A 27,090-nucleotide genomic window follows, 5' to 3' on the forward strand; every position below is an offset into this window, starting at 1 on the left:
TAATTTGACAAAATATTGGGAGTGGTGATGTAATATTATAATAAGGACAAAGTGTGAAAAGGGCATCATCATTTTTATAATGCACTGTCCCCATGTCTCTTATCATGCTCCTTTTTTAATACAAATTTTTAATATTATTTTTATTATTTTCTATTATTTATTTATTTATTTTTTCTTGTGGAACATTATTAATTCTTTTTCAGTATTTTACTACAATTTGTAGAGGGTGAATTGCACCAAGCCAAAAACTTGGAGATGTTTGTGGGCTGGACTGTGGTCATCAGTCATCAGTGTATCATAAACCTCACTGTCTCAGGGAAGAAGGCCCCACGCGCCTTGGAACGCGTGGACAGTTTTCCAGTTACATGTGAAGTGCAACTTGGCATTTCCCATTTTTTGATGAAATTGGCATTTCCCATTTTGTTTCATATGGAAATCACCCTTATTTATACAATCATAGCCTATATACTTTCTAATTTAGACTCACTTTGTGGCCTATATTTGTTTTTTTTTTTTTTTGGCTAACCTTTGTGGCCTATATTTGTGAACCCACTTTTACTTTTCGTAATATATTTGTGAACCTACTTAAAGGCCATATAGGTGTACAATATATTTTTGTCACATTTTCCACGTATATGTGGCATATGATAGTAAAATTCATTTTAGATCTTTTTTTTCTTTTTTTGGAGATGAACTTTTTATTCCATATAATGAATAAGAGTATAAAATTGATGTAAAATAACTCAAAATGGTTAACAGGATTTTATCCAAAAAATAAATAAAAATGGTTATAATAGTATTAGATATAGCGGTGCCGCCAAAAAAAAAAGAAAAAAATGTAATGAGTGGGCACGGTTTCAATTAATACAATATAAGGAATTTATGAATTTCTTACCCGCTATACCAACTAACATTTAATTTAATTTATTTTTTTTTACCAAAAAACAAATCTGTTAATATTTACCAAAAAAATTTAATATCTATTAATGTCATTCATTATTATTGGGTTTCAAAATACAAGAGACATTTGATAATTATATGTATTTAAAGGGAATAAAGTTGGATGTATTCATATAAGGAAACAACACCTTCCCTCCCTTTACCAAGAACAAAATAACACCTTCCCTCCCAAAAATAATATAAGGACATAATATCTTTAATTATTAAAGTATCACGGAAAGAACAATTTACTTTTGTGCAATTTATGGGCCATTTGCATGTATTTGGATACCAAATGTCTAACTAAATTGGAAGCCAAAAAAAAAATTATATTGAATTTATCTTACATTTTTTTTTAAAAAAAAAGTATAGGAGTAGATTCCCTTTTAAGTATTTACATTAATGAAAATTGGGAGTAATAAAACTGAGCAAGTTTATGGAGCATATGTATATATTGCATTACTTTTTTTTTTTTTTTTTCCCAACACCTTGAAAGGCCTTCCTTGTTCACTCAAAAAATATAAAAAAAAAGGGAAGGCCTTCCTTTCTTCACAAAGGAAAATAAAAAATTAAAAAAGATTTAAAGAAAGAACGAATGACATTCATTATATGGAATCGTTTATGTCAACTTAAAATTGCGGCTCCATATAAGGGAGGAAGAAGATCCATATTCCATGCAACAAAGAAAGAGTAGTGGTTGGATCGCTCTTTAATTACTTCATCTTTCCTTTTACGTTTCCATCTTGTCCATTCTTGATTTTCTTGTTTGTATGTGATTAATGGTGATTCTGTCAAAATTTACCAATTAAATTTAATTTAAAATTTTGTAGTTTAAAGTACTTTTTTTCCAATATATTAATCGGGTAATAGTAGAAGATGACATTTTTTTTATCTCTTTTATTAGCTGAATATGTAAAATCCGAACGTACTAGTACTGACATGAAGATTCTAATTACAGAATTCAAAAATCATCATATAATACTGATAAGGCTAGTTTGGATAATCTATCATTGTATTTGCTGACAAAAATAAGTAGTAATCACACATATATAGAATAACAATATATTTCCCTAATTTTTGCTCCAATGCCAAATATCAAATTTAGAACATGTTAGTGTTATTGAAATCAGACAAAGACTTCGGTCCATCCGGTATAATCTGTGTTAAAAAAGTTCTTGGCCGTAGAATTTATGTAAAAAAAAATTATTGAAAAGTTAATAAATATTTGGCGGTTAGTTTATAAGAAGTTTATATAAATTATTTTTTTTTTTGAAAAAACTAAAAAATATTTAATTGTTAGATTATAAAAGTTTATGGCAATTCCTTTGATATTTTTTAGCTTTCCATACAAAATCAAAATAAATATTTTAAAAAAGTTTAAAATTTTAAAATTTTCATTTGGACTTAAAAATATATTTTTTTAATTATATTTTTTTAACAAACACTTATTAATTTGTAGCCAAAAGAGATTTTCTTTTTTTCTTTTTTTTTTCTTTGGGGCAAAATTTACAGCATAAATATTAATTAAAATCTTATCATTTAAAACATGGTAAAGGCTTTTAATCTGAGGACATAGTGTACCATATCCAACTAGTTTTCACCTACAATCATTAACATTTGAAGATTTGTGGACGGCATGGGGACTGATCATAAAATAATAGTTTCTCCTACTTCAAACTCCTTACTTGCTAATCCAGCAAGAAATCATAACCCTTTGAAAGATATTTACAGAAAAGAACAAAAAAGAAAAAAAAAAAAAATCCTGTTGTATATTCAAATTAAGAACTAATTAACCGCGTGCTCTTGACTTTAATAGTTGAACTTTTATGTCAGCGCCTAATAAGTTAAATTGTATCAATTACAAGTGGGATGAATTAGGTTCCTAACTCCATTAGATAATATATATATATTTGTTTTTCCTGATACAAAATTAATGATCTAGCTAATTCAAATTGTAATTGAATCTGCACAAAAAGGTCAATCAAAAAAATGCATTTTCATATAAACTTTGTATGCTAAAAGATCGCACGCTTTATCAGAAGAGCAATTGAATTTCTTTTCTTTTTTTATTTATTTATTTATTTTTGAAATCAGAACCATTGAATTACTTGCTTGGATTCTGAAAGATAATAAAAGGATCAAAAAGAGGAACACCCCCCCCCCCCTAAAAAAAAAAAAAAGAAATCAAAGACGGTTTGCCGAATTCTTCAACTAAATTATACTTAATTAAGTAACCTGTCATGGTTGGCTGAGGAGCTGTGCTATTGATAGATACACAAAGAGGAGGTCTTATTCAAAGTCCCAGTAAGATCTGCTTGGTTTCTATCCAGAACATGCTAAGATAGAGTTGGTTTTCATTGAAAAATCTAATTAAAATCTACCAAGTTTGATTGATAGAGTAGCTTTATAATATAAGCTAAAATGAGAAAAACTTTTGGCATGTTGTTATGGGATGTCCTTTTAACAACTTTTTTTAAAATTGTAAGAGTTTGGATGTAAACTAATGTTAAACCTACACATCACTTAATCGAAATAAATGATTCCGATAATCATTTATGAAAATTAATTAATTATAATTAAATCAAATCAAATATTAAAATATCATATAAATATTATTTTAAAAAATTCTTTTGCCAACAAGACTAATTTTCTTTAAACAATTTTTATAAGATAAGTACCAGAGTCGGTCTTGAAATTTAGAGTACCGTACATGAAATTTAAAAAAGTGCCCTTTTTGTTTTATCTATTTATATTTCTTCGGTTTATTTAGAAACACAACAATAGAACAAATAATAATAAAACTATTACAATAATCATTGAATCTTTTCATTGTTTTCATTGAGTCGAAATTTTTTTCATGATCTAGTCTTTAGTTAAATCTTCCATTGAATTTTCGACAACATAATCTAAATTTTGTGATTCTTTAACAATAAATCTATCAAAAGCACCTTTTTGAAATTGTATAAACTATTCAGTTTTTTTTTTTTTTTTTTCCAAATTTTGTATGAATGTTGTTTTTTTTAGGATGCATTTTAATTTTTTATGGGAAAAAAAAGAAACAATAGGAAAACAAAACAAAATGAAATAAACACAAATAAATAGAGAAGATCAGAAAAATAAAAACTGATTTATGGTAAAACAAAGCATACAACAAAAGCTTTTAGAACTATATTGTTTATGGATAATGTGTTGTTTGTGGATATTTACTGTGCATTATTATATACGTTGTCTAAATCATATTCCTGCATATTTAATTATGATATGTGTTTCAAGAATAATGAAGAAAAAAAAATTGTTAATTTATATACTCTATTCTTTCCATATATATATATATATATATATATATATTCATCTAATATTTATATTTTCTTTGAATTCTTTTATCTCCAAATTTCGGATTTTTAATTTTGGCAAAAATAAATTTCTTCTAAAAAACTCTTTAAAAAAATGCAAATAAAACCTATTATATATCTATGATACCCTTAGAGCTAACCTTGATAAGGACCATCAGTGCCAACCTTGATAGGTACCATAGGCTTGATCACTGTCAATTGCAATAACAGTAACAAGAATCTAACAACTGCCAACCTATGATAAAATATTATAAAAATATGGCTAGAACAATAGTAGTTGAAAATAATAAAAAAGTTATAAAGCACAAAACACCATGGTAAATATATATAAGCACATTTTTTACTATTCTAGTCATGGACAGTCTTACACAAATTAAATTTATTCAAAAATATATAAATTTTTAAGCATTATTAAAATATATCAATTTTAATATGTCTCCAAACAGCTAATGAAAAATTTAACAAAAATCCATTTCTATCAAAACAAAATCAAAGCCAAAAACCAACCTACAATTTGGAAAAGAGAGAACTCATTATTGGTCTGAAAGAAGGGATTGAGGTAGGTTTCATCAACCTAATATTGCGAATTCCTAATCTGGCCTCCCAACAGAACATGACTGATGATGCTACTTTTGATGATATAACTAAGAAAACAAAGTTGTCGTCATTCTTCTTTGTCTTCTTGCTTGCAACTTGGGTTGGGTCAGTTCATTCAAGTTCCTCTTATTTTTGTATTCTCATCATCTTATCAAATTTTTACTTTGTTAGATTTTTTGGAAAAAAAAAAAAAAAAAAGACTATACCTTGCTAGACGACCCAAAATGAATAAATAAAAAAACTAGCGCCTTTGTTTAATATAAATAATTTTTTTGAATAAACATTTTCACATCAAATTTGTATGCTAAAAAATCGCACGCTTTATTAGAATTTTTTAAATTATTTTTCAAATCAGACCTATTGAATTTCTTGCTTGGATTCGGAAAGATAACAAAAGGATCAAAAAGAGGACCAAAAAAAAAACGAAAAAAAAAACAATCAAAGACGATTTACCAAATTCTTCAGTTAAATTATACTTAATTAATTAACCAGCCATGGTTGGCTGAGCAGTTGTGCTATAGACAGATATACAAAGAGGAGGTCTTATTCAAAGTCCTAGTAAGGTCTGCTTGGATTCTAACAAAAACATGCTAAGATAAAGTTGGTTTTCATTGAAAAATCTGATTAAGATCTACCAAGTTTAATAAGGTAGAAATAGAATATAAGCTAAACTGAGAAAAATTTTTGGCATATTGTTATGGGACGTCCTTTTAACAATTTTTTTAAAACTGTAAAAGTTTGGACGTAAATTAAATTACTAAATACGTCATCTGATGTTGTGTTAAAAGCTTAGTAATACATATCTCATAGATTTTAGTTTGTTTATATTGTATAAGGAGAAGAAAATAGAAATTAGAAAATAGAAAATAAATTTATTATTAGCTGTAAAAAGAAAGAAAGAGAGATAGGATTCTATCTTCCAATTTGATAAAATATTCAAATTCTCTTCCATTGTGGAGAGTGCTATTCGTCGACATTGCAAATTGGAATTAAGAAAAATAATACGTGAAAAGCGTCAACCTAACTTTTGTCCTTTTCTCAAACTCAAAGCATAAAGTAAAAGAACATAAGGTCTTGCATAATCTGGAACAGAAAGAAAAGGAGCTAAGAGTACCTGAAAGTAAACCAGTTCATTTATGTATATCTTTTAGGTGGGCGAAAGTAAGCTCCCTTATGTACTAACTATCAACGGAAGAAAATATAAATTCATTCTCCAAAAGATCCCATTTCAAATAAATAGTCTAGTAATGATTTTTATTAAAGTAATAATGCTTCTAATTTCTAGTTTTTCCAAGTACCCTGAACCAAACTTTCATGCTTCGATGGCAAAACGAAAAAGAAGGAAAAATGTTTCAAGTAGTTTAATTTGGAATCGAAAGGTAAAAGAAAATAAAAAACAAATACAAATAACCTTTTTTAGTTTTATTTTCCTTTTCAATGAGTAACATAAAACGAGTCTTAATCTAAACTGGATTAGGCTATATTTTAAATCCAATTCAATCAAATTTAATTCTTCTAAATTTAATCAAATTCGATTACATAAAATTATAAATAGACAATACTATAATCCCATATTCCAAACATGCCAAGAATGGGATAAAATATGCATTTTGTTATTTTAATAGTCCATTAAGTGATTCTTGATTCAATACTAAATATTTTCATAGATAAATTTTATCATTGAAAAATTATCTTCCAACGTAATAATAAAACATATAATAACATCGTAAATGCTTAAAGCTGGTCACCACATTTCAAACCAAATTTAAATTTTAAATTTATTAGTTAAAATGTTCTTCATACAATTTATCATGTCAAATTGTCTTCAATTACAAACTGGAAATGATTTTTAGAAAAATATTTCCCTTATAGATATAGAGCATCTCTATACATATATATTGATGTAATCTTGACATAACTTTAGTATATGTTAAGAAGGACATGTGAAATCAAAACGAAGTACAGGAAAAACCCACTAAGAGATATCCCTTTCAGAAGTATAGTCTTTATTTATTATCAAGGTCAAATAGCTTTCAAGTCCCAAAGAAAAATTCATGTGAGGAATATGGAGTTGGGCTGTAAAGTAAAGCAAAAAAATAATAATAAAAAAGAAGGATGAAAGAATTTCAACCAATTAAGGCCATAAAAAGAAAGAGTGGGAGTATATGCCCTTTTTTATGGGAGGATGGCAATGACAAGCGTAAGAAATGTGCACTGCGGGATCGCCCATAGCATTGTACATAAAAACCTTAAAACTCCCCCATTAGGTAAAAAATGGAAATTGAAAGAAGGAAGCTCTATAAGAACCTTCACAAAAAGCTTTAGGCACACACAAAGTACAAAATTTTTTTCTTTGATTTATTATTATTATATTATTTATGTCGATATCGTTGGACTCTTTGGAGAAAGGGAGAGGGTATCATCCAGTTGGTTGATTCCATGTGGCACATTTCTTTTCCAACACTTGGCAGCTAGAATTTGATAGTGGACTTTAGCAGACAAAGAATGAACATGATGGAAGAAAAAGGCAAAAATTACTCAGGAGTTCTGCCATTTTCATGGCAAGTTAAAAAATCGTAAAGGTCTGCGCACAACATTTGTACATGGATGGGCTATTAATATGTCTACTTAACTTTTTAGCCAGAAGGAATTTCGTGGACCATTTTAGTGCTATCAATGAATTAAGACATAAAATAATAATGGGGATTATTATTATTTCTCCTAATTAATTAATTTTGTTTGATTAGATACAGTACATATAGTGGAAGAGTGCTAGCTGCCGACCTTTTTCCCCCCCTTAATTAGCTAGTAGTGAAGCTTAATATTTATATTAAATAATATCCTATATATTTTGCATTTGGTTGACTTAGAAGAGGATTGATAATGAAGTAGATGAAATGAATTAAGACAGTTCCTTTTAATTTCTTTTTGCTTAGCATCTCAATTACTTTTCTTTACATAAAGAAGGTACTCTCAAAGCCACCACTTTCAGCTTCTTCTTCTTCTTCTTCTTTTTTTTTTTTTTTTTTTTTTTTCATAGCACTGCATATTCCAATTGACGTAATAAAATTACTGAAAGAAGGAAAAGGGCATTGCAAAAATTAATGGCATGAACTATAGCTGAACAGGCGATTAGTGACCTCCTTTGAGTAGATTCAGTTTTTTTTTTTTTTTTAAATATTATGTTCAAGCATTAATGATCTAATTACATGGCAATGCATACATTATATATATATATATATATATATATATGCATTAAATTCTGTCTGCATGGACCAGTTTCTGAGATGATGATAACTACCAAAGGACACCATAAATTCAACAGAAAACTTCAAAAATTAGAAACAAACAAGAAGAGGGACTGAGAGTTTTCAAATCGAATTTGGTATCAATCATTGTGTAGGAGTAAATTAAAATAAAATAAAACGTTCATTGATTTTCTAGGAAATTAATTAAGTTCGGCTCTTGAGGTAGATGAAAAAAAAGAAAATAAAAAGAAGGAACAGAAAATATGGATGAGAAAAATACAACGTCGAAAGAGATTTGGGGGGCGGGGGGTATGTATTAAGAAAAAACAGCTGGAGATGATTGTCGGATAGTAGTTTGTTTTTGAAGAGACGGTGTTGTAATTGGAATTGCTTTGGTGAAATGGGGCCCTCTATGCATCCCCTTATATGGCCTGAACTTGAAGGCACTTTTTGGATTCTTTTGGATGTTAAAATTAACCTAATATTGATATGATGTGTATATGCGAGTGGGAAAGGGTCATGGAGAGTGGTGTTTAATAACTAGTTTGACAATGACTAAAGTTAATTATAAGTGACACTCTTTTTCGCCCACAGAAATGCATGCGTTAAGGCATGTTTGGCTCTATTACCATGTATTAAATCAATTAGTTTCTCAATTTGCAGTTTTATTACAGTTTTTTGATGTTCAGTTTACGCATACAAGTCATAATCAAAATTCCCAACTCTCTAAATCATTATAATTAATGGAGTGATGTAAAAGATGTATGACAGGACCATTTTCGGGACCTTTTTTGATCGTCTAAAATAAGTTTTATTTAGAAAAAATTCCATTGAATCTGTATCGAAAATTTAATAAAATCTCTTCATAAATTCATCTTTTACTGGATCATTTTCGGGACCATTTTTGGACGTCTAAAATAAGTTTTATTAAAAAAAAAATTCTACTAAATCGGTATCAAAAATTCAATAAAGTCTCTTCATAAATAGAATATAATCCAATTGTAAAACAAAAATAAACGCTTTTAATAAAATTTTTGTAATTTATAATCAACCCAACAAGGATTCTAACTCAAGATCTAATAGAAGGAAAATATAAAAATAAAACATACATATTAGGTTAATTCATAAAAGCATATAAAAGAAGTAAACGAGTTAAAAAATAAACAAAACAACATAATAACAATCTCATAAAAGTGCAAAAAAGAAACAATACATTAGTAGCTAGAATGTAACGAAGATAAAGATGCGAAAACAACGAAATATACGAACATAATAATAAATAGTATCCAAACATAATGTGCATCATTAACTGAGGTTTAGGAGAACCTATGAAATTGGATTCAGTAAGTAGAATAAAATAATAATATGAAAGTAGTTATTTAATTTCAAAATTGTTTAATCTAGACCTCACGTTCATTTTTTTGAAAAATTTTCCTTTTTAAAAGCATTTTACAAAACCTAACTTGTACCATAAATTAATAATATAAAATCAACATTACATGGTTAAACAATTTAAAATATTAAGAATCAATTAAAATATAACTTGAATATTGGATAATAAACAATGTAATTATAACCTTATAAGTGATAATAAAAACATAGTAAAACTAGCAATATATAATCACATACAATATATCATATGATATACTTAATGCTGTTAATTAATGTAAGGCGTACTAAAACACTACGAAACAGTAAAGAGATACAAATAAACTATTGTAATGAGGGAGTTACTATCAGCATATTTAGAATTTACAATTAACCAATTAATTTATGTTTTAAAATTTGAAGATAAAGTTATCTTTTAATAAAACATATAAAAATATTTTTCTAAAAAATTTCAAAATGATACCTTTTCAGAAAATTCATTTTCTACTCTATTTTTCCATATTTTATATTTACTTTCTTACAATTTTTTCCTCATAAAAATCATCAAACATATGAAAATTTTATTTTTTAAAATTTTTTCAAACTTCCACTAATTTTGACACTTTCCAACAAAGGCTTTGATAAAATTTGTCTGAAATTTTTTAAATAAAAAAATTATATATATATATATATACTTAAAGGAGAAAAATATTTTTGTGAAAATGATGCATTTTCTTAATCATGATTTTAGTTGCATGTTAGAATTCCATTTACTGAAATTACATTGGGTTGGGGGGCTCGCTTTTTATTTTTACAAATTTTAAGAGATTTTGACATTAAGGCTAAAATGGTGAAATGACTCAACTTAATTAATCATCCTGAAGTCAATTTTGTAGTTAGATGAGAGAAAGTGAAATAATTTAAATTTGTGTGCAAGATAATTTTTGTCTTTTAATTATACGGAAAATTGAAAGCATGACTAATGCATAAAATTCGAATTAATCACGTAATTATGTCAAAACTATGATCTTCCAAGAAAGTGACTAAAAGGCGACAAAGAAGCGAAAAACGACAATAATTAGTGAGACTGGCATTTTCTTGCACTTCAATTAGTTACGCAGAAATTTCAAGGGGGTATTTAAGTGGAAAAAAAAAATATATATATATATATATATATATAGATATTTAAGGGAAATATATACATATATATATATTTATTTATATATATGTAAAAAAAAAAAAATTGCTCGTATTTCACAACAACGCAAGGTTACAAAAAAAATTACAAACTGTGTTATTATTTTCTTCTGAAAAAGATGTTTTAAAATTCCCGAAAGTGATATTAACCCCAAAAAAATAAATAAATAAAAAAATAAAAAAAATCCCGATAGTGAAAGAACATTTTCCTCTGTTTGCAATCTAATAATTGATATATCCTGTAGGCACCACAAGTATGACGTACATAAAAACGAAAGCTCGTTTTGTTGCTAAAACATTCGAGGTCAAAATTCCATAATTTACCCCATGTAAACTATTTAAAACTCCATAAATAGAAGTAAAGTCTAATTTTGATTTGTGGATTAAAAATTTAGCAATTTTGGCAACCAAAAAAGATCACAACTTTTCGGCCCTAGGAATATTATAATAAATTATCCCAGATATAATGTATGTAAATTTAAAAGGTTGAAATTTATACAGACTAATTGAGGTCCAAATTCACCACCGAAAATAAAAATTTTCTGGGCAAATTTTCATGAAATATTGGCAGTGATAGGATCATCATCCAATAAAAAGTATTAGTGGCTCAGTGGAGCAACAAAAGTTAGATGATATGACTTGTCATATTTTGACAGCGTTTCATGCTTTGTCATATATTAATTTTTGTTCTTGGCAGATAAAATAAACTAGTTTTTGTTTGCTTTCTGCTTAAAAATATTAATTATTCAACTTGTCGGATAAATACAAGATTGGATTTCACACGATAGTTTTGTTTGTCACATAGAAATTTTAACTTTAATATATATCTCAAATCAAATAGCTAATCACATTAACTCTTCCCTTCTGATTAGCTGGATTAATTAATAAATAAATAATCTTCTAATTGTGGGTCTATTTCAGCTGATAACTTTTTTGAAACCTAGATTGAACTAATAAAGAAATGCAATTTTAATTAACAACAATCCACAAGCAATTTATTACAAATAATATACTAATTAAGCCTATCATTCAGTATAATTTAGATTATTTCAGACGTTTAACTATTGCTAGACTATATTATTTCTGGAAAAAAGGTGCTTTTCATGTGAAACTTCATACAAAATTAACTTCTTCAGAGTGATTATTACCAAAACGAAAAATGGAGAAGAAAAAGAAGAAGATGAAGAAAAGCTTGTCCAGAGTGACCTAATCGATCAGCTAAGTATAGCAAAAACATAGTCACCAAATTAAAATAAGAAAAACAAATGGCAGTACTAGTTCTGCGAATTGTGAAAGTGGAGTACAAATTAATTGTCTTATACATATTTGCAGTACAATGAAAAAACAGACCTTTGAGAAGACTGGCAAAATAATACATCACACACTTGGCACGTACAAACAGTCCCCGAAATCCAAAATAATTTACATCGGGGGCTTTGCAAGGGACATAGGCAAGCGAAGGCCTCGTCCATTTGTAGGTGGAGATCCACTTGTACTTTGAGACAACTGGAGATAACCAAATCTACAGACAGGTGGCATGCCACGTCATATAGGAGTATCCACCTTCGCATGTTGTTATGAATTTGAACACGGATGTGATTCTTACAATCGTATACATAAATACACCAACATGTGGAGCATGTATATATGTTACGTATGCTTAAGCCAAAAAAAAAAAAAATATATATATATATATATATATATATATATATATATATATGTATCTATATATATGTTTATGTATGCATCATCATTTTTCAAAAGCTTTGTTTGAACATGTACATAGGCTTGACCCATTCATTAGTCATGGGCATGTATTTTTATATGTTGTCCCTTGTGTCGCGGACCATACAGGAGATAAAGATGTAAGACATGTATTATTGAGCCATTTGGAGTTTTGTGAAAGCGACAAGTGTCTTTTAGTGCCACTTTTCAAATATCCAACGATTCACAAAAATTCAAATTAAAAATAACTTTTTAAAGATTGAAAAGAGAAAACGAGGGACGGGTCAATCAAAAAAAGGGTATATCATCATATGAAGTATCTTTATTTTTCCCTTTGTCTTTTTATTTATTTTCTCTCTTTTTATTCTCTCTAAAATAGAAGCTCAATCAGTTTCTAATTTCCAAATTATTTACAATTTTTAGATTTATTTTGATTTCTTTCTTGTAAAAAGTCATTTTGGATCACGTGGAACTATCTAAATACGAATGATCTACAACCATTAATTTAGAGATGAAATGGCAGTACAATTATTAGAGCCACCTTTTCAAACTACTAATTATGAAGTAATGGAGCCATTAATTACCCTTTTTTAGTTTTTTGGAACAATTTTTAATCTTGAATTCAAGACTTGATGTTAAAATTTACCTTTCCAATTCATCAAAAAAAAATTTACCATTTTTTAGTCAGACTTTGATCATATTGGAAGCTGTTTTTTTTTTTTTTTTTTTTTTTTTGGTTGTATTATTTTTTGTAGCTGTATTATGGGAATATTTCCTTTATATGGTACTCAAAAGAAAACAATGGAAGGATTACCAAATTTCAGAAAAATAGGTTATCGAAACCAACTAATTATTATATTTTCATGCTCATCAATTACAACTACCACTCGTAGATTATTTATTATTTCTTTCCCTATCCTTCTCGGTCTGAGAAAGTAAGCCTATACTCTGTAATTATAATAAAAAAACTTGCAGGAATAAGTCATTAAGCCTATACTCTGTAATTATAATAAAAAAACTTGCAGGAATAAGTCATTTTCAAATCATTTAGATATTTTGGAAGAACAAGGTTAAAAATGGTAAATAATTAAAAATTAATTAAGACAACCAGTTACTTTATTCCACTTGAGGAAGCTCAAGTAAAACCTATCTTAAAAGAAGGTACTAATGAAACCATGAAGCCAAAATCTTATTAATTGTTTACGGTAGAAGATTGAAAATGACTCCTTCATCGAATCACAGAATATATATGGAGGAAAAGATTATACCAAGTATGAAACTTTCAAGCCTACTTTTATATAGATACAGATATATATAGTCCACTTTTCTTTAATTTATTTCAGCCACTCTCTTTCTCAATGATATTCAACTTATCTTGCATTAGAAATAAATTTTAATCTAATTAATAATATTTATTGACCTTTTTTGAAAAAAAAATTATGGCTGATATTAGACACTTCCCCTATACTTGCATTTCTTATCATCGAAAAGTATTAGTTTATTATACACAATGGTTAATAACATCATGCTCACATTATTGTTTATAAAATAAAATATCATATCCTGCCGTTTAATCATCTATACATGACAACAGAAAATTAAGAAAAATAATATATATATATGTAAAGGATGTTTTGTGTTCTTCATTCAAATTATTTAATTTTTCATAATAAAAATTTTCCCTTCTTTTCCAATGTTACGAAAGCATGTTTGATAATTACTGTACAGATTGATAGGACAGAAAAATATTCATGGACACCATTTTTTATGTAGATCGTTGATATATGATTGAAGGGTTGGTTTTTTTTGTTGTTGTTGTTTTCTTTTTTTTTTTTTTTTTGGTAGTATAGTTTTTTTTATATATTTTTTATTTTTTTAACAAAAGCAGTAGGGGAAAAAAGAAAAAAAAAGAAAAAAGGATGAAAATGGAATCCAAACCATTTTATTTACCAAGAAATTATACTAGCACTTGATGAAAGTATATGGTATAAGAGCAAAAAAATGGACAAAGGGGACCATTTTCCAAATGCCTGCTGGTGGAGAACGATATACGGGTTTTGTTGTCCCAAGCCCTAAGGCTACGTTTGTTTGGCATTTAAGAAAAAAGAGCACAGAGTGACCAATAAAACAAAAAGGTCATTTTCAAAGCTTTGTTCTGAATAGGCCCTACCAACTAAGAAGACAATTTTGGTGGTGCCCTCAACAGAGCCCATTCCCTTTTTATGGAAAGGGGCATGTGAGAGCGACCAACGTGGCATATATGGGCACGTGTTAGCATGACTGCGCTTAATACAAGTTAGAGGCTTTGTTCTCCAATTCCAGATGTGTCCAATCTCACTACTATTGGACTAAGAGGATTGCCCATCGAGGGGACATGGTCTTACAGAGCAGTTTCAGACCCAGTAGTAGGTATTCAAAATCTGGTAAAGCAAAAATTGCACAAAGCCCTCTTTCTAGTTGGCACTTAACCTTCCGCGAAATCATATTACATATTATTCGATAGTCTAGTCTAACCCTTTCCAGTAGTCTTCTTGTTTTTGTTTTCAGTTTTGTTTTTGTTTTTTTTTTTTTTTTTAATAGTCTAGTCTAGCTAGTCCATCATCAAAATGAGAATTTTGTGTATATGTTTATGCATAACTTTTAGTCAGAATTACAACCAGATTCCAATGATATTTCTTTGCATTTTTTTGAACTTTTCTGCTTGTAAGATGGTTAGTGCTTTTTCAAGAACGAAACGGTCGTGGATTTGTAAATGTAGAAATTGCAATCCTGGAACACAGAGAATAAACATCGTGCTACTGCCATGACTAAGATAATAAATAGTATAGAAACGACAAAGTAGCAGGCACCAAGCACTACCCCAAAGCTATCAGATTTGAAAAACCATTTTATGATTATCATTTGAACCATAATTGCTAAAATGACCACCACAGACCATTACCAAACAAAAAAAAAAAAAAAAAAAAAAAAACAAAGAGCGAACACCACAGGCATATCGAACCTAAAGAGCATTATACTGGGTGCATGGTATGATGCATGCAGCATATCAATCATATTAAGCATTCAACCAAACTTATTGCGAAGGTGGGCCAGCAAAGGAAATAGTTTTTTCATTGCAAATCGCTAAATTCAAATTCCTGAGACTTCTTGTAAAAGTAAAATTGTACCATAATTTGTTAACAAACAACCTATATCAACAAAGTTCAAACCAGGTCCGCAAACGTGAATACATCGACAAAAAGTAACAGCTAATCCCAAATCTACAAAAAGGTCAGCCAAGTTGAAATGGTTCCATTTAAGATATCTTGGCTCTTGAGAAGTCCATCTCTGGATGCTGCAGAAGATCATAATAATACAAAAAATGTTAGTAAATCTGCTATCCAGTCATAATAATTCTCTTTCTCTGGACACAGCATTTAACTGTTTTTATTGAATAAGGAAGAAAAGTTGGATCAGATGAATACCTCAGCCATGAATTTCTTCAGAATCTCCTGCTTCTGCATTTCATCACTAGTTGGGAGGCCCATAGACTTCTGCCTTTGATCAAACTGCAGAAAATGCACATGAGTCATTGAAAGTAGCATAAAAAACAAGAGGTGTAGATGATTTACAAATTCATCATACTCTCAATACAGTCTTTGGGGCTATTAACAATAATATCTAATTCCAGAGACAAAACTCAGAAAATCTTCTTCTCATTGTGTCAGAATAAAACTCAGAAAAATAGAGATTCGAATCCTTCAATAAAATACCAAAATCCAACAGAAAGAAACAGGACACCTTACTAAGATTAACTTAACTAACGTCCACAATCACCCGATCTGCATATGTAAGTGTATCCAGTGTTCCAATCTATGCAACTAAAAGTGCTTATAGTGTTTCAGAAAATAGAAAGGGTAGTGTATGGCATACCATCATCTTTTCAACAGTCTGCCTTGTTTCTGGGTCCAAGTCAGATAATTTGCTAGACTCAGGTTCAACCTTTTGAGTATCAATTTCAGGATCACCTTTGACCAAACTTTTCCACCACTCCAGCTGATCGTGTTTGGTCAAGAGAATAGAGACAGCACTCTGATCCTCTGCAAAAAGGGTTGAAACACCGTAAGACATGGCAAAAGTATGAAAATTTACATAAAAATCTGACAAAATTTACTGCACATTAACTCACTAACATTTAAAACAAAAACAGAAAAAAAGAAAAAGGGAAGTGTTTGTGCATTCTGTGAGAAATAACATACCTAAGCTCCAATAGCTGTCATCAGGCTTGATAGGTCGGAAAAGCTCCCCCTGCACATATGTACATACATGTTATCAATGGAAAAATAACTTGTGTGACAAAAACTAAAATAGGCAATCAGGCATACTTACTTCAATGATAGGAGGTTGGCCCTTAAGCCCAACTTTCAGATGTTTTTTCTTTATCTCACATACAATAAACCTTGCTTTGGTTCCAGGAGGCACAGGAATAATTACAGTAACCTCTTGCAGGGTCTGGGTCCAAGAATACTTCTCCAAATCAAGACCATTGCCTCGGTTTGGCACTGTCAAAGCATTTTAATATGTCAAAAATTAATAAATTTACAATAATTGAAATACAAAATGACAAAATAATTAAAATTTTTATAACAGAAGAGGTGACAAAAATGAAATACACCATTCTCATTAGAACTATGCATTGCTACAGTAGATATCAACACAAATTATAAATAAATGAAAATTAACTGCCCTCTGCCATATCAGAGAGACACTTGCCCTACCAACAGTCACAAGGCTTTCACTGACTTAGCTAAGCAACATAGATCTTGTAAAAATTAGAGAAGCACACATATTCAGACACAGGGAAAGACTCATTTGTATCAGGTAATATAATTTAGGGAATATTACACACCAACCCCTAAAATTACATGGTGTACCCTTCACATAAACTAATTAACACACTTCTCCAGAAACCTCTTCCCGCATCAAGAATCATTCTATTTTGAACAAATTCAAATATTATATATCAAAAAAAAAAAAAAAAAAAAAAAACCTTAGAAACCACCATTGAAGCCTCAACATCATTTTTTTTTAAAGTTTTACATCAACAATAAACCTTTAGATAAACCAAGAATAGCAAATAAAGAGCTTAGGAAAAAAAGAAAAAAGGTGGGCTAGAAGAAAAAACAATCAAACTTGAAAAATCACAAAACTATTGATTGTTTCTCCTACAATCCAATAACCAAACCTAAACTTTCAAAATGGTTCCTTTGCAGTAAGGTATATATAGGTCACCTATCAATTATCTCTTCTGTTGGAACCTGGAGCCTTTCCAGGTGAATATGGTTTCTATGGATGGATATTATCCTAGATGGAATGGATTGGGCATTAGTTGGGTTTTCAACTAGGAGTGGATCACCCCATTAGTTAGTTTTTCCAGTAGGAATGGCTAACTCATATGTAACCCTTCTCACATCCCTGGAGCATCAAATGCTCAAATGGAAGAGGAGAAGGATAGTGCATTAGTTAGTTTTTCAAGCAGGTGTGGATCACTCATTTAGTTGTTTTTTTCCATTAGGAATGCCAACTCATTTGTTTCTCTTCTCACATCCCTGGAGCATCAAATGCTCAATTGGCTTTTCTATTTTATAAGCGACTAATAGCTTAATCATTCACATAGACGATGGGTAGGTCCTAAAGGAGCTCCTAGTAAATCAATCACCAGACAATAGTGACACCATGGTTAGGTTCGAAATAGGTCACCTCATACTTTTGCTATCCTCTGCAAAGTCAAAAGGGAGCCTGCTGCTATTAGTTATATCAATAATAAAAATACCAAAACACTAAGATTTACACTTTCCTCGTAATAATACTTCAGTTTTACTTCCTTAATGTTCATAACTCAACTTCATCACCTATTCCAAAAAATTAACTCCTAGTTTTGTTCACAATTTGACACGCATAAACACATCCTCCTATTCCTTCTTTAGATAGACAAAGCACTCTTAAAAGGAAAAAAAATAAACCTCCGAACCAATGTGATATCAGATATAACAAACAGAAGTAAACTTCCGACGTAAAGCACTAGGCTTTAGACCAAACCAATATTTGATAAGCAAAGTATAGAATGTTGGAAACCAGACAATACTCAGAGTGACCTTCCCCAACTCTTTCAAAAACAAAAAAGAAACTGGGAAACATTCATAAAGTTGATCATTCTATACATTGCTCAGAATATAGATTAAAAATATCATGCACCACTCTACTCAGCTACTCAAGCCACTATTGCGATTTTCCAAGAACTAAAAAAATCTTATAAGCTTTAGCTTTACAATAATAACATAACAAAAACCAATTAAAAAAAGCAAAATTAAAACACTCAAAGAAACCATACCAAGAATAGCTAGCTATAAATAATACAACTATTTAGCTGAATTTCTTTTATGTTCAAATTTATTTTCACAACCAATAAATCAGCATGAAAGAGAATAATAACAGAAAATTACTACATTAATTTATGGCAATGCAAGGGGATAACTTTTAATAAATTCAAGCAATTCAAGCATTATATATTTCCAACAAAAAAAAAAAAAAAAAAGCCATGATCAAAGAAAAGAAAAAGAAACACGAAAAACATAAATTTTTTCTCAAACCGGTCCCCATTCCTAAATTTTCCTGAAACACCAAAATATAAATTTAAGATAAGAAGAATAAAGATCCGTACCTCTGGCGCCACTATCTTCTTTCTCCTCGGCCTTGGCCGGAGCTTCAACCTCCTTCTTAACCTCTTCCATAGCTTCCTTCTTCACCTCCTCCTTCGTCTCAAGCTTCTTCCTCTCCTCCTTCTCCTTCTTCTCCTCGGCCTTCCTTTTCTCCTTCCTCTGCCTGGCGGTGCGCACGGCGGAGAGAATCTCCTTCTCCGCCGTCTCTTTCTCGAGGAAGTCGGTTTCTTGGGCAACCAAGTCGATAGCTTTCTGGAGAAATTGCAGTGGGTTTGAGGGATCCAAGCTCGCCGTAAACGGCGTCGCAGAGACCGATGAGGCAGAGGCCGCAGAGGAAGGCTTGGATTTGGGTTTCTGCTCCTCCTCTTCGAAGTCGGAGATTATGGCCATGACTGAGTGTTTGTTTGAGTGTTGTGTGTCGGTGAATCGAAACTCTCTCTGGTCACTTTTTGAGTTCGCAACAGTCCCTTGTTGTTCGTTTCGGGCGTAGGATAGACGATTTCGATTTACTGGGACGCGCTCTATGTATACTGTTACAGTAGAGAGTTCTAGACTTTCAGGTTTCCTTGTGCTATTTTATTTACAAAAAGGAAAAGGGTTTCCTTTACTAATTCCAGTTGGATTTTAATTTTAATTTATTTAATCATTTATTTTTTACCGATTTTGTGTTGGATATATATATATATATATATATATATATTTTGGGTAAATAAAAAAACGGAAAGTTCTATTTCCGAGAGGATTGTTATTGGAGATCACCTATTTTTATATATTGATGTAATGTATTTAATGTTCTGTTGAAATTGAACTCAATTATTATTTTTTTTGGGTATAATTATAAAATTATATATTTTAAAATTGTGATATGTCTGTTTCAAAATAATATCTACTTCTTTTTGCCAAAATAATACCTAATAGATTCTATGCGGATTAAAATTAGTATTATTTTATAGGGAGAAAAAGATTTTATATTTTCATTCATGCTTTATGTTGTAATAAAAAATAGTAGAGACACTAGAGAGGCCTTTCACCAAAAAGAAAAGAAAAGAAAAGAAAAGAGAGAGACTAGAGGGGGTCTAGATTTTTATAGATCTCCTTTACCCATCCGGGTTGGGTTTTGCTTTCATTTGGATGGGTTTATGTTATTATTACCCATCCGGGTTGGGTTTTGCTTTCATTTGGATGGGTTTATGTTATTATTTTGAGATATGATTGTAATTGGACTTTGTATTTTATTATTTTAAAGCGTTTGATGTAATATATATATATATATATATATATATATATATATATATATATATATATATATATATATATATATGTATATTTCAGTAGTGCATAAGTTGTATATTGATTACAAATATATCATTTTCTTATTTTTTATTTTGGGTGAATGATTATAAATATATCATAGCATTGTGACATTGTTTAAATGAGAACTTATTAATTACATTTTATTATATGCAAATGTCTCATAGCGAATAAAATTTGTGAAATGCAATATAACTTGAATAATACATATATCCAATTCCACAACATCGTATCTTTTAACTTTATGCCACTAAAGTCAATTAGATACAATAATATTTATCTGAAGTGAGTTAATTCTAAGTAAGAAAAAAATTATAATATTATACATGCAATCCCATTTGATCAAGCATCACCTGAAGCATCTTTCTATATATTGTTAGATAGTATTTATGATACATTTTCTTTACCAACTTGGAGAAAATATAAATGAAAATTAAACATAACAGACAATTGAAAAAAGTAATCAATAGAATCTGATATATTTAATTTATCATTTATATTTGGAAGAAACGATTCAATAATCATTAAGAAATTATGCCAAATGTAGAGGCATAAAAACTGTGAACAAGTCTCTTAGACAGGTTCTTGGGTGAGTTCTCTTTTCACAACAGCATCCCTAGTGAGTTTGAGAGACTCTTCTATTTCATCCAACAGCTGATGAGGATCAGGAATCACACTCGGATCAACTGCTAAAGCAATAGTCATCTTGTTCACATAGCTTTGGAAATGGATTGTCAGAGCCTGCAAGTCATAAAAAATGGAAGGAAAAAAAATAATTGGATAAGAAACAAAATTGTTTACGATACAAATCAACCTCCATTTTATGTTGGACTTACGTGTGGATGACCATAAACACTAGGAGCAATGAAAGTTATTGGATGGCCATAAAAGCTAACATCTTCTAATGGACCGACCAGGCTTGAGAAGGCCATTGTTGTATTAGAAAGAAGTCTGTGCGCTATGAATCCTGCCACCTGTCAATGATAAAATATTGCTTCTTATGTTCAAGAATTGTGAATTTTCATGCAAAAAATGGTTAAGTTTCTCGTAGATTTTTAACTAAAATCTTCTTCAATTTGATTAGTTTCGGGAAGATACTGAGGAAGAGCAATATTTTTGTACCTTAGCTCCAAATGTTGTGATTATAAGTTTGGCTGTTGCAAAAGTGCAGATAGCTTCAAGCGACAGCTTTTTTCGATCGATCATAGCTTTGGCTTGAAGAATGTAGTTCAATGGATCATCTTGCAAAGCAATGGTGAAGGGAACGAGTATATATCCAATCCAATTACCCCACCTGGTTTTGGAATCCTTAGCCATCATCTCTGCTAAATCCTGTTTTATGAGTAACACCAGAGGGAAAATGAAACATTTCAATGTGGGAATCGCTTTAGCACAGAAAAATTGGAAAATTTATGTGATGTTGATCTATGCTCAAAGTAACGAGGATAGGTAATCCACCTGAATCCCCACAGTTGGTCTTAAGTTGATCAGAATAGCTGCTCTAAGGCGAATACTTTTCGGAAGATTGTTTCTCTTATGGTTTGATCCTCCATCTTTCTGATTTTGAGCTGCTGGGATAATAAAACAATATGCATGTTACATTACAACATGTGAAAAGCGAGCAAGTAATACTTGACAAAGTGAAGAGACAATAAGGACATGACCTTAAAATAGTGTGACAACAAATTTTATGGAAATGAAGATGAAGAAATTGATTAAAGTTTTGGAGGACAAATAAATCTATCAATTTATATAAATTTGCTCTGAGAAATTTATTGTAAGAATTTGAACAACATGAAGAACTGAAAATAATAAAATTTAATGAGGGAAATAACAAACTGGTGTCCTCAACATTCTGCATATAACAAGAAAAAGAGATGGCATAACAGGGGAAGAACATAGTCCCACAGAAAACTTACCATATCGGCGGTTTAGATACTTCGAGAGACTGGCTTGTGTCACTCCCACTATAACATCATTCACTGTCTGATTAAATCATCAACTTTATCAGTTTGGCAGTGTGTAAGAATTTTTTTCTAGATCAATTTGAAGGTGAGATTCTGGGACTGCAAGTCATGAAAGTATCTTAGGTTCACAGTTTAGTTAAATGCTTTCCTGGTTAAATTACTTGGATAATCCGAAAACACATAAATGCAACTTGGTCACTTCAAATGAATTATCTACATGTGAAAATAAACTTATAGCCATTATAGCTCATTTAAAATTACTTTCAATGTGCCTCAAGTTTGGGTTATGAAAAGATTAATTGATAAAACGAAATTTTCACTCCTTGAAAAGGATTTCCACTTTCCTTCACATAAAAATAATAACAAGATTCACATTCGAGTCATATACATAATGCTGGGCGATAACTGGTAAGTATAATACTCTAAGAACTAAGCCATAAATAAAAAAATAAAAAAAGTTGTTGGGAACAATAATGAATGTGGGAAAAGTCAAAATTTTTACATAAATGTTGGTACTACTAGGCACTCTAGTGCTCCAGTTTGTGTACGCAATTTTTGAGAAGTTGGACCAGAAATTGAGCATGGTAAATCTTGTGAAAGATAAAAAAGCTATATGCATTCATCTATATCTACTTTCCTCTTTTCCCCATAAAGAGTTTGGCAGAAAAACCATAGATTGTAAAGGTAAAACTCATCGAATTGAAGAGGGGGAAAAAATAAAAAATAAAAAAAAGGGTAAAGCTCATTGAATTGAACCTCATCATTCTTTGTGCTTTAGCAAATATAGCTCAAATTTTTATATCCCCTTTTTTTTCTTTCTAACAATCAAAATCCAAGCATTCACAAAAGGAAAAGAAGATCAAATCAAAATAAATTAACAAAATCAAAATCCAAACCAAAAAAAAGCAAATGAATTCCATAAATTTTAAAGTATCTAAAGCACCTACCAATTTCATAGAGTTCTTGATCAGCTTTATGTGGTCAAGACTAACCGTTCGATGAACGAATCGCTTGGTGGCAAGCTCAACACCAAGTTCACCTTTAATGGGAGTCTTTGTGTCTTTCAAAAACAGAGTAGTTGCTAAAAACAACACAATATGGACAAAAGTGTTCCATATCACTATTAATACTGACCAAATAACCCATAAAAACCTCCAAAACCAGCTTGAATCACTCGAACGGGTCCGTTTCTTCATTGTTGGAACTGTAGGCAATGAATCCGGGTCAGAGGTTTTCCGGGTACAGGCAAGAAGAAGCGACATGAGAGATGCTCCATCACCAACAGAGTGGTGAATTCTGAAAACTCCGACTGCTTCTGCATATGAAGTTTTGACGTTTAGGAGATGAAGTTCCCACAAAGGTTTTGAAAAGTCAAGAGGGGTTGTCGTTATGTTGGAAATATAGTCTTCTACAAAACGATCCGGAGAGTCTATTTCCGAATCAAAGTTTGGAACTATAACATGGTCTTCAAGATTTACCGACGTTCGAGTCCATTTTCTTTTTCCACACCCCCTTTCACTGCTAACCTTTTTATTTTCACCCAAAAAACAAAAAAAAAAAAAAAAAACAATCAGATAAAATCACCCAATAGAAATAAAAATGACCATTTTGCTATTCGTGTCCCTTTTTGTTGGCAGTTACTGTTAAGTGATAGTGAAACTTTGTTAGCTAGGGTACTTTATGAATCATAAAGTGATTAACCATTTGCAACTACCAATAGAATTGACAATAATGCAACATATATGAACTATTATTTATTTATTTATTTATTTATTTTGGTGAAAAACATTTATGAACTATCTAAATAACAAAAGGGTAGGATTTTTCTTATTCAAGAAGTTAACTAAAAAAAAAAAAAGAAAAGGAAAAAAGGACGGAGAAGAATAAGGAGGAGTAAAGTGTAATTTTGTAGATACCAGCTTGCTAGAGAATCGAGGATGTTTAAGCAAAGTTTGTTTTAAACCAGCTTTAACAACGTCCGGATTGATGTTTGTTTTGCAGCCCAGGATTGATATGATATAACAATTGAATCTCGGCGAATGAAATAAGCGAGCTGCCGGACTAAGATACTGTTTTCCGGCCGGCCATGACAACGACGGCTGTGACGACTCGCCCGTATTCATCTCTGTTCTTTGCTTCCACTACTTCCTCTTCTTTCTTCTATGCTTGCTTCTTCTTCCTCTTTTTTTTTTTTTTTTTTTTTTTTTTTGGCCCGGGCTTCAACAGCCTATGGAGAATGCAGATTTTTTGTCCTCCTAAATTTACAGTACAGGGCTTTGGTCAAAATGGTAAGCTGGAAAAGTCACTTGAAATTCTTTTAAATGGTGGGAGAGAGGGGAGGCAGATGTAATTTTGGTCAAGTTGAAGGGTTTTCGTTAGATAGTTGTAATATTTAAGAGGTTTTTATGAGTTTTTTAATGTCCCAATAATATTTTGAAACTGACAGAAATGGACAGACAGATACATATTCATGCATTGGTTCTCCAAGAAAGTAAAATGGTGACAAAAATTCATTGGAATAACCTAAGAAGATTTTGCTTGCAGCCAAACTATTTTTCTTGATAATAACTTTTGTTTTGTTCGTTGCTTAAATCTTCAGAGAAATCAGAAAAATAAATAAATCTTCCGACAAATCAGTCTGACTGTGATTTGTGGTAATGTGCCGTGTTTTAGAAATTTGGTTAAGCTTAGACTCATCAAACTATGATGGCTGAAAATTGCCAAAAAAAACTATGATGGCTGCAAGGCTTTTGGGATATGTCCAAAAAGTGGTTAAAAAAAAAAAAAAAAAAAAGAAGAATAATCTAATTTTTTTTAACAAACGAATAATTTAAATTTGTTAATCAAATTTTGAATACTAAATAATATGGTAGTTTGTTATTGCTTGACAAATAATATTAACTGAGAATATTAAAAAATAAATAAATAAAAGAAATAATTGAAACCATATAAGAAAAAGGAGAAAAATGAGAGGCTGGCTCTAAATTTAGTTTTGAATAAATATGACAATGGGACCGTGCGGCAATAGCACCCAGCTGGTTTTCTTGGTTTCATGGTACGATACAAGCCCTCAAATTTTCTAAAAGAAATTTATGTCACCTCTCCCATACCAATATTTAAAATGCATACTAAATTTATTTTGTTATTGTGCTAGCAAAATTATATATGTACATTTCCTTCCACGTATGAACTTTCATATTTACCATTTTATTTATTTATTTTTACTTTAGAACTTTTATATTTACTTATTTTGATTTTATTGGCTCTCCTAATGTATCAGTTATCTCTATTAGTAAATTTTGATTTGTTTTCTTTAAATGTCATGACTAAATTTAATTTATCTACATGCTAAATGGATTAGATTGCCTTTTTATATATATATATATAGAGAGAGAGAGAGAGAGAATTGCTATGAAGTGAGATTTCTCACACTGTATGGAGTGAGATGCCGTTACTCTTAACTCTCGTTTGATTTGCACTGTACATTTATTTTGAAAAAAAAAAACTTGCTGTTGCTTTGCCTGGGTTAAATGAAACGGAGCGTGGCACCTATTTTCAAAAAAAAAAAAAAAAAAAAAACAGAACACGAAACTGCAGAGAATAGAAGCTCCTGCACCTCCAGCTTCAGATCCAGAATCCCTAAACCAGCAGCAACTCAAGCTCACTCTCGTTCTTCTCTGCCGCCAGCGTGCTCCTCTCTGCCGCCCAACACCTCCAGCAGCCACCCCGCACCTCTAGCAACACAGCCGCTTTCAGGTTCGTTCCTTCTCTTCCTCTCTCATTCTGCGATTTTTGGGTATCATCTCTGCTATATTTTATTTTCTGATTGTAATTTTAATAAGACTATAGTAGAGTTGGTTTTATAAATTTGTCCAGGTATGATGCATTACTGTATTTCTGTTCTAAGTAATTGGGATATGGAACTGCATAAACGTTTTTTTGTCCTGTAGGTTGGACGTCTCAACTGCATTCAAATATTGTGCATCTCTTGTTAGTAATGTAATGAGGGACGTTTATAAATTTTTTCTGCATGGAATTTTATGAAAATTCTTTTTTATGACCTAGCAATTCTTCAAATATCAAATCTAATCATGGGGACCATGTGGTTTGCATTCTGGTTGTCTTCACATCAGCGTTGCTGTTGCAACAATTTTTTTTGAGCTGCATTGCTGCTTATTGTTGTAGTCTTGTGTTGAACAAAATAGTCTTCTGCATCTTGCTTGGTGCAAAATAATGCCGGATTATACATGAATGCAAAAGAATGTTTGATAATTGCTGTGAATATAATTGATGCATTTATTGTACGGTTGTTTTTCCATTTTTGTTAGTATAACAGTTCAAGTACAGAGATCTGTGGGCAAATGGTCTATACGATGGGTATAAGCTCCTTGTTGATTTTGAATATAGGTCATTTTATAATGTGAAGTGATTGCTGTTAAGTTGGACAATAGTATATAGAAATTTAGGTGTTTCTGTATTTGTATTATGTTCTAGTCCCTTCATTTGAGGAGCTAGTTTAATGATTTGGTCCTGGTGTTGCTGGTTATGTTTGCAGTTTAACTATGAAAATTAAACTGAAATTCACCAGCCATGCATGTTATTTGAAATCTAATATTCATTAAATCTCATAATCTTAAATGTACGGTGTATGGTTTTTACGTGAAAGGTAGGAAATAAAAACTTGTTT

General features: G+C 30.5%; 2 protein-coding genes across 3 annotated transcripts; both read right to left on the minus strand.

The window, feature by feature from the left end:
* Positions 1 to 15,514: 15,514 nt before the first annotated feature.
* On the minus strand, positions 15,515 to 19,703 carry LOC107414788 (protein BOBBER 1). The gene is made up of 6 exons (XM_016022982.4): positions 19,128 to 19,703; positions 16,796 to 16,968; positions 16,666 to 16,714; positions 16,340 to 16,506; positions 15,892 to 15,975; positions 15,515 to 15,761 (listed from the first exon to the last, which is right to left on the minus strand). Exons 1-6 carry the CDS (start codon positions 19,513 to 19,515, stop codon positions 15,723 to 15,725), a joined length of 900 nt encoding a protein of 299 aa, XP_015878468.2. The 5' UTR covers positions 19,516 to 19,703; the 3' UTR covers positions 15,515 to 15,722.
* Positions 19,704 to 20,730: 1,027 nt separating this feature from the next.
* LOC107414787 (wax ester synthase/diacylglycerol acyltransferase 6-like) lies at positions 20,731 to 24,736 on the minus strand. 2 transcript variants are annotated; one of them, XM_016022980.4, is made up of 7 exons: positions 24,320 to 24,736; positions 23,351 to 23,929; positions 22,356 to 22,422; positions 21,895 to 22,007; positions 21,559 to 21,768; positions 21,273 to 21,410; positions 20,731 to 21,177 (listed from the first exon to the last, which is right to left on the minus strand). In XM_016022980.4, the coding sequence occupies exons 1-7, from the start codon at positions 24,524 to 24,526 to the stop codon at positions 21,010 to 21,012; spliced, it is 1,482 nt and encodes a 493-aa protein (XP_015878466.3). In that variant the 5' UTR covers positions 24,527 to 24,736; the 3' UTR covers positions 20,731 to 21,009. The 2 variants fall into 2 exon arrangements, with proteins under 2 accessions (XP_015878466.3, XP_015878467.3); XM_016022981.4 differs by having other exon boundaries at positions 21,895 to 22,004; positions 24,320 to 24,735.
* Positions 24,737 to 27,090: the final 2,354 nt, after the last annotated feature.

This window comes from Ziziphus jujuba, chromosome 8, assembly GCF_031755915.1.
Source record: "Ziziphus jujuba cultivar Dongzao chromosome 8, ASM3175591v1".
Classification (NCBI taxonomy): Eukaryota; Viridiplantae; Streptophyta; class Magnoliopsida; order Rosales; family Rhamnaceae; genus Ziziphus; species Ziziphus jujuba.